Below are 9,078 nucleotides of genomic sequence, written 5' to 3'. Positions count from 1 at the left end.
TGTTGCCGCGCGCCTACTCATTACTTCATGTAAGATTTTACTTCATGTGAATTTTACCATCCAGACCATGAGCTAGACGAAGTGACCTTTGTAGTAAACAATCCAATTTCTGTCTCAAAACAAACCAAATCGACATGCATTTTACAGCGTGAATTGCTTTGGCCTCTGGCCTTAGCCCTCGTAAAGGTAGTTTTTCACTACGAACCTCCCAGCTACCAGCAGGAAGAAACTTATATTTCGTGCACGTCCACGTTCCCCAGCTTTTCCAGTCCTTTCTCCCCTCTCCCCACGCTTGAACTTCAAGTACATTAGCTAATGACTTTGAGTGTTGCATAATCTTGTTAAAATTCAGCAGCCCTCAAGCGCTGATAAAAAACAAAGACAATTGCATAATTCACGTGTCGACCACTTGTAACCAGAATTGCTTCAGCAAAACAATCACAACCCAAGAGAGAAATGTCTCAATTCATCACAGTTTTTGGTGCAACTGGCGCCCAAGGTGGTTCCGTAGTAAAGGCCTTACTTGCTGGAGGGAAATTCAAGGTTCGAGGAGTCACTCGGTCACTAGAAAGCAAAAAGTCTAAATTACTAGCTTCGCAAGGTGTAGATATGGTGCAGGCGAGTTTAGACGATACAGACTCCCTTCATAAAGCAATATCTGGTTCTTACGGAGTGTTTCTCGTCACCAACTTTTGGGAAGACATGGACGGCGCAAAAGAAACACGACAGGGTAAAAGTGCTGTAGATGTTTGTTTGCATGAAGGTGTCAAACATTTGATCTACAGCGGTTTGGAAAGCGCAGAGAAAAAGTATGGATTTGTAGTGGGTAAGCGATACTGCATACTGATTTTCTTTTCATCAAACTAATACGAATGGAAGCAATTTAGGCTCTTGTTATTGTCAAGAAATATTTATTCGAGCGTGTGTGAGTACTCAAGCTGTTCCACTGTCAAATTATGCATGAAATTGAGGATAATACCTCAGCCTCCACAAATATTTTTCCACAACAGTAACTTTTTTCCCATTATTTAATGACCAGAAAATGGATAATTTCCCCACATTGAATTACAAATATTGTCGATCAGGCAATATTCGTTTTCGATCGTCATTAAAGTCTTTGAATCTTTCAAATTCAACAAAATTAATTGCTTTGCAAATGTGACAATAACAAAATGGAAGTCGGACAAGAGGTGTCGAATAGCAAAGGAAATAGTATACTCCCGCCCTCCCTCCCAGCGTCAGCGGCAGCTGGCAAGAGGTGATAGCAATGAACTGAGTAAAACTTTGTTTTCAGACAAATAGTTCCACGTTTAGACATGAAGCAAATATTGAATCTTTAATATGTTCACTGAAATATGAGGGTTCCTTTGACGTGACAGCACGTTAATAAAAATTTTTCACTTGACACACATTGACTCTCCACAGAGCATTTTGATTCAAAAGGAAAGGTTGAAGACTACTTAATGGAAAAGGCTGGATCGATGATTTGGAACAGCATCCGCTTATCCGCTTACTTAAACAATTTTCTCACAAACTGGAAGCCAAAGAAACAGGAAGATGGTACATATGAGCTGAGCATACCCATGGAAGGCAAGCCAATGTATGGAATAGACGTAAACGATTGTGGAGAATGTGTCGCAAGTAAGAATATACCAAGTGCATACTAGTCTTTGGTCAAATGAAGTTCTTGCACTTTTCTTTAGTTACCAATTCATCAGGCACCCTGTGTCAATAAACTCGTGTTTTTGTTTAATCAAGGCGTATTCAACCACCCAGAAACCTACGGCAAGAAAATTATTGGAATTGCTACGGACTACCTCACCGTCCAACAATATTGTGATGCCTATAGCAAAGTATTCGCACCTCGTGTTTTTAAGGTAACTTAACCTTATTTATAGATGATTTTATGGGTATCGTCACTTGTTAGTCGAGAATCTTGAGACAAAGCAAGAGAAGCTAGGATAAGATTGTTCACACATATTACGAAAATGGATAAATAAATATATAGACAAAAATGTACTGAATTTTGAGCTGCCTTTGTAAGACGTCTAAATGAAAACCAAAGACGAATTATCGGAAGAATGCAATGAAAAAAGGAAATGGAATTGGGGTGTGTGAAATAAAATACAGTAAATAGAAAGAGACGGGTGCAAATGATTTGCTGTGACGAAGGCTGAAAGAAAAATCGGAAAGAGAAGATAGAGGTTGGATTGAGAGAGATCGTTAATTATTTCTCCATAATCTTCAATCTTGATATCAACAGTTTCAATATTGATGCTTTATCTTTAGAGGTCGAAATGTCCTTCAACTTAATCTTTTTTTATCTCAGGATGCAAAAGCAAAGACCGACAAAGATCAGGACTATGGATTTCCTGGTGCAGAGGAAATGGCAGCCATGTTTAAGCTGTATCAGAAAGGAATCGAGCGTGATATAGAACTCACGAAAACTTTGAATCCCAAGGCAAAAACGTGGGAGCAATTTGTAGTTGAACATAAAGCAAACCTGGAAACATTATTATAAGAATTTTACTGAAAATTAGAATTTGAAAGTGTACGGCTCATTTCATTCTGAATAGATTTTTTTAATGCATTTTGTGTGAAACGTTGTTTAAGTAGAGCAGTTTGAGCATAGACCATTTTATTAGAAGATTATAGACATAGTCATTACTCATCGTAACTCAGGGGGAACTCGTACTGCGAAACAATGGCAAAGTTTAATGTTTTTATTGAAACAACGACACATTACCAACTGGATAATCACCGCTTGAAAATAATCATTTAAAATTTTTTGTTCATGCAATAATGACGATGACTAGTTTGCTAAACATTTTCAGCGTCATTGTTTCAATGCGTGAAAGGTTTCTTGATGTCCAGCCTGCATCTCTTGTGCAAAGTTTTGTTCATGTTTGAGCAAGTAAGGTTTAGGTTGCTCTATTCATGTTTGGTAATACAGTGACGTATTCCTGTGGTTTATGTTTAAGGTAGGGCTCTACACAAGCATTGGACACAAGAGTATCGATGTTGAGCAATATGTAGTGTATATCACTTCAGTGACTATTAAGATCAGCGGAGGGACAGAATAGATACAACCAGAAGGGCCACTCCAGTGAACTCCATATATATATATCTGGAATGATAACTACAATACATTTTATAGATATAAAATTGAAGCCAAAGTCCTAGTCTCTTGCGCGGTTTGTACGTCAGTTCCAGTCCTTCAAAGTCGAATATTCACGCGGTTTGTACGTCAGTTTCATTCCCCTGAGTGCGAAACATACACGGCCAATATAAATTTGAATACAAACTGCAAAAGCATAAACATATAAACAACATCACGTCAAACAACACACTAGGCCAACTCCTCGCAAAAGTTTATTTTTTACAGCTAAAATTTTACTACAGTGAGTTCGTTGTAACTTACAACTTGCAGTGGCGTAGCTAGCGGTCCCGCTACTCCCGCCCGGCGGGAGTAGAAATTTCCCAAAAAAACAATAAATATTCTATTTGGACATAAGATATACATTATTTCACGAACAATTTGTAATATTATGTTTTATTCGTTCATATTTACGCTTTTATTAGGTGGTTCGTATTTCGTAATCGTAATACAGCAAAATCTCAAGATTTGTTATGTAACCTAGCAACCGCCTTTTCTCGCACATTGCATACTCGCGCGATTCTCCACGTATTCCGCCCATCTTCAGAGGGCGGAACATACAATATAATTCTATATAAGAAGTTTTGAATTCTGGTTGGCTAAGGGACTTGACGCATGCTCAAATCTGCTGTTTTTATAGTCGAACTCCCGCTATTTTAAATTGGCGGAGGTTGTAATTATTTGACCTTTTAATACAAGTACAGCGATTAGTGATTATCAAATTACGTGTCATTGTCGGTATTAATTTTCCATTGTGTTTACTCTCAAATTGCTATTTTGTATTTGTGTATGACACAATGGCTTCAAGTACTGCGATTTGCTCAACTGATGTTGATTTAGTAAATAGCTTATTAGCTAAACCGTTCTCTGCTCGATCGTCGGTCGAACAGAATGTTATCGTTCATGAACGGCCTACTCCTGATTTAACTATCCAAAATAAGGGAAGAGCATTTCAGAGAGATTGGTATGAGGCGAAGGACTGGCTGTGTGGCAGTACAACCTTGCAGAAAGTGTTTTGTTGGCCATGTCTAATGTTTTCCCCAAAACATCGCCATCGTGGACTAAGAATGGCTACAACGATATGCGGAGTATTATGTCTGATGCTAAGAAGCATGAAAAATCTAAATCGCATTTGACTGCATTTAAGACATGGAAAACGTATGGAGCTAGTGAACGAATTGATTGTCTTATGTCCCTCGCTAGAAGAAATGAGATTCAGCGTCACAATGAGGAGGTAAGACAAAATCGAGAAATTTTAAAAACTGTTACTGAGGCCGTGCTGTATTTGTCAAAGCAAGAGTTGCCATTTAGAGGTCACAATGAGTCCGAAGGTAGCTTGAACAAAGGTAATTATAGAGAGTTGCTCGAATGTTTTGCTAAGTTTGATTCTGTATTTGAGCGTCGACTGCACAGTAGACTAGCAGAATCTGATATAGTTGGTGACAGAAGATTTACTGGAGTCTCCCAGAAATTCAAAATGGTCTTATCAGCTGTCTTGATTCAATTATTGAAGATGAAATCAGAAAGGAAATAAATGATTGCACATTTATGAGTATTCAGGTTGATGAAGCATCTGATGTCTCCACCAAAGAGCAGCTAAGTGTTATTGCTCGGTTTGACAAAGCAAGTGAAATTATGGAGAGGCAATTAGGATTTGTGGATGTAAGTATGAACAGAAATGCCACAGCAATATCACAAGTTGTCAAAGATAAACTTGGTGAGTATTCTAATATAAAAGAAAAACTGGTTTTACAAACATATGATGGTGCTTCTGTCATGTCTGGCCATATCAATGGTGTTCAAGCATTGGTTCGACAAGAGTATCCTTTTGCTCATTTTGTTCATTGTGCAGCTCATAGATTGAACCTGGTCCTATGCCAGTCAGCCTCATCAATTTCTCCTGTTAAAATCTTTTTTATTAATATAGCTACATTCAGCACATTTACAAGCAATGCCCCAAAAAGAAAAGCTTTTCTCACATCTAACAACCTTGAGTTTCCTGCCCCTGGTGAAACAAGATGGTATTATCGCTCTAGATTAATCAATGTATTGCACAAAAACTATGAAAAACTTTTAGATATTTTTGAGGGGTACTTGAACAACCAGCTGGGTGGGATGATGAGTCATTAAGTAAAATAAGTGGCTTACTGCATTATCTTGATAGCTTTCTCTTTTGTTTTCTAGTGTGTGTTTTTTACAGGATTTTAGAACAGTCCACAATTTTGTATTCCATTCTTCAAAATAGGAAACCCATTTTAACTATGGCATAAGCAAGATTGACAATTTCAAGCAGTTTATTGTGTCACTTCGCACAGATCAAGCTTTCACCGAGTTTTACCAAACTGCACTAGAAAAGTAGGCCCACCAGCAACCAGAGCAGATAGTAGATACAATTACAAACAGCTTTATTTTGAGATTATTGATTCCATTAAAGGCATGTTAAGTGAACGATTTCAAGATATTAATCAGTTCGAGTTTTAGACCTTGTAAATCCTAAACTATTTACTACATGGAAGGGCATAGTTCCACAGGAAGATCAATCTTCTCAAAGATAAGTATAGTCCTCTTTTTGACATCCAAACTTTGGAGAGTCAACTTTCCTTTATTTGCAACGACAAAGACTTTCACAAAGAGTGCAGTAATGAGGTTCTTAAATACATCTTCAAATTTAATCTCCAGTCGAGTTTAGGTCAAGTGGTAAATTTGTTAAAATTGAATGGTGTGTTGGCAGTGGCAAGTGCTTCAGTAGAAGTCGTTTTCTTGCTTAAAAAGAGTAAAAAGCTATTTAGAAAATAGAATGGGTCAAGGTCGGCTTAGCTCTTTGTGGAGAATATCTATTCACAAAGATATCATTGAAAAGAAAGAGGAATCAGAGGTGTTGCATAACGAGGTGGTTGAAAAATTTGTAGAAAAACCCAGGAGGCTGGCCTTTCTTTATAAATGATGAGTATAGTATGTGTTTTGATATTTGTTCGTATAATACATGGTACTTCATTGAGAAAATTAAGCATAACTTTAAAGAATAAAGCCATCCCTGTCTACTTGCCCCAATCTAAACAAGTTTAAACTAACAAGTAGAATGCTAAGAAAAATCTCTCTATGCACTTTAGAAGTGTCGTATACTATATTATTTTTTGTGCTAATACAAATTTCTTCTGTTTATGCAGGGGCAGTGATGAGTAAATTATGTTTTAGGGGACAATTGTCTCCTGCGTAACGTTTCTCTGAGCCACCTTTAGTACCTTTTTAACTAGTTGCAGTTTCAACGATTGCCACATTAAGAATGCAGCTAACAAAAATGGGTTTTTATAAATTATTGTACAACAAATAATTCGCCCTCGAAATCGCAGGAAATGCTGTTTCCAAGGCTCTGGATTTCAAAATTTTCCGGGGGAGCATGCCCCCGGACCCCCCTAGTTGGGTCGCGCCTCCGGCGCGAGATGGATTGGCGGGAGTGACTATTTTTCCTAGCTACGCCACTGACAACTTGTAACGAGGAAAAGCCAACTGAAAATTACACTTTATGCTAAAAAGGCAATACAATAGAAAATATGACGAGAAAATATTCAAGCATAAATTTTTCTTTCATCGGAAGGTAAATTTTCAAACGGTGTCAGACAGTGTTTGTCTTTTTTTGTCGTTTCAATGGATTTAAAGATCTGTTTTTCCGAAGAAAAAAGAAACTTGAATATCCAGGTTCATAAAAAATGTTGAGTCTATAACTCGCATTTTACTTTTTACAGAGCGATTGTATCTTTCATCGATTTTGATAGTGCTTGAAATACTAAATGGTTGTCATCTCGATATCAGTAATTGAATATCCTTAAAGACTTTGATGTGTTTTAAAGGAAAACCGCAGCGTAAAAGCAGATCGACTAAGTTCACCTCACCCTGCTTCTCGATTTGTCACTTTGATTCACTTTCCGTGAACCTTTTTATTCCAAAAATTTCGTAATTTTTACGCTCTGATCAAGATCCGAACTCTACCATTACCAAGGGACAAATGATTTAAAAAAATTAAAATGAACACGCGAGAGACTAGAGCCTGACGTGTAATGACGAATGATGACGACAAATATTTTTTTGGTTTCAATTTTTGGCTTCGGTTATCATTCCAGTTATTCAAATGTCGAGTTCACTGGGCCACTCTCGTCGGAGCCTATGAAGATTTTGTTGTCAACTTTTAGCCCGCAATCAGGCATCGCCGCCATGTTGGCAGCAAGATAACTCCAGCAAGTTCGTAGTAGAAAATATAGTAATGAGAAACAGTTCGGCGCGTCCTCGATAATTATATGGCTATTCCATTTTTGTTTTGTGTATGCCATCACAAGTAATGTCAAAGAAGGTAATTTTGACAACTTAGGTCGAATCGCATCGTTAGAATACACGTTTTAGAGTCAAAATTTGTTATTGTGGTCTGATGCTTTTGCCAACTTGCCAACATTCAATCATGGTTATGCTTGTATTGCGAGTTACAATGAAAAGGATCATCAACTTTGTCTATGGAATTTTCCTTGTAGTAAGTTTGTAGAATGTTACAAATGCTTGACTTTAATGTACTTTCGCGATCTTTTATTAGAAGAGGAAAACTCGCGATTTGCAAATTTGATGCCGTAATAAATTCGCATTCTTAAAAAAAGTTTGACCAAATATTGCAGTGGAAACTGTGAACATGTACGGAATGGCACTGGTATCATGTTAAGACTCTTCAAGATGCTCTTTCCAACATTCAGATTTTTGGTTGTGACTGAGAAGCAATCCACGAAGGTGTCTTCAAGTTGCATAATGTAATTTAAATAGCACGATGAATGAGCAGTCAGCCCACCAAAGTTGAGTTCTTTATATGCCTTGAAATAGCAAAGCAAATTACCATTATTGTTGATGTTATTTGAAGTCAAAACGTTCTTACATTGGAGACAGCTGTGGATTTTGAAAGCTTTGCTTAGCAAATATCCTGAAACATAGGCAGCAGCATTTTTGAGCAATAAATTGTTGCCAATATTTTGTTCTCGGTAGTCATTTTCACCAATCAACAGTGAGTTACTTGGAGCTTTTGCATGGGTAAGTGGCATACTAAATGGTTTGGGCTTTTTTTTTGAAAATTGTGTTAGCAGAGTGTCCATATCTTTAGAACAGTTTCCTTTGGAAGAGGTCAAAAGTGAACTAAAAAAAACCTTTCGAAAAGCTCTGATAAATTGTATTGGCGTAGGATTGTCAGAATTACCTCCTTGCTGGCGTATTGTTCCAAAAAAATTCTCTAGAGCATCTGTGTTTAATCTTCTGGTAAGCAAGAATGCAAAATTATGTGAGGCATGAAGATAGGTCCAGAGACAGATAATGGCCTTTATAGATATAAGCCATCCCTTCAGTGATTTGATTCTGCCTGTGATGTTTTTACCATCTTTTACCACTTTGATTCCCTGGATAAAGGACATTGCTTCTTTGAGAAAAGCAATGTGATTATTGCTGTTGCTTATTGCACTTCTTTGTTCTTTTGCTGATTTCAGTGTGGAACTATTGACGCAATCGAAAAGCGAATCAAATTTGAAAAGCAACTCAGCTGTACCCAAGGCTGATGGTGGTTGTGCTCCAATTGATGAATATGTGCAAATCGATGTAGCAGCGGTGTGGCTGAATATTTGTGCAGCATATTTAACTTGAAAATTAATCTGAAAATTAATGCAGCGACAGCGATGTAACGAACATAACAATATATATATATATTAATAGAAGCAAGAGGACAATTTTATTTCCTTACAACGGAATCAATACTTTAAATTATCTAAAACATGACAAATATAAGGAACATATAGTTAAGAGCATCTGGAAGTTAGCTACAATCATACAATATAAGAATTTTCCCAACACAATATGGCATTGGCATTAAATACAATTGCACAAGTTTGCAATTTCTCAATGAA

The 9,078-nt window shown here is 37.2% G+C and overlaps 1 protein-coding gene and 1 long non-coding RNA gene across 2 annotated transcripts; both read left to right on the top strand.

The window, feature by feature from the left end:
• Window positions 1-429: 429 nt before the first annotated feature.
• On the top strand, window positions 430-2,590 carry LOC124443948 (nmrA-like family domain-containing protein 1). Its single transcript, XM_046994496.1, has 4 exons — window positions 430-826; window positions 1,426-1,641; window positions 1,759-1,877; window positions 2,330-2,590. The coding sequence occupies exons 1-4, from the start codon at window positions 457-459 to the stop codon at window positions 2,519-2,521; spliced, it is 897 nt and encodes a 298-aa protein (XP_046850452.1). The 5' UTR covers window positions 430-456; the 3' UTR covers window positions 2,522-2,590.
• Window positions 2,591-7,304: 4,714 nt separating this feature from the next.
• Window positions 7,305-9,078, top strand: LOC124444129. The gene is made up of 2 exons (XR_006947845.1): window positions 7,305-8,440; window positions 8,665-9,078. It is a non-coding gene; the product is annotated as an uncharacterized LOC124444129 (long non-coding RNA).

This window comes from Xenia sp. Carnegie-2017, unplaced genomic scaffold, assembly GCF_021976095.1.
Source record: "Xenia sp. Carnegie-2017 unplaced genomic scaffold, XeniaSp_v1 HiC_scaffold_21, whole genome shotgun sequence".
Classification (NCBI taxonomy): Eukaryota; Metazoa; Cnidaria; class Anthozoa; order Malacalcyonacea; family Xeniidae; genus Xenia; species Xenia sp. Carnegie-2017.
This window is presented reverse-complemented; position numbering and strand designations above follow the sequence as displayed.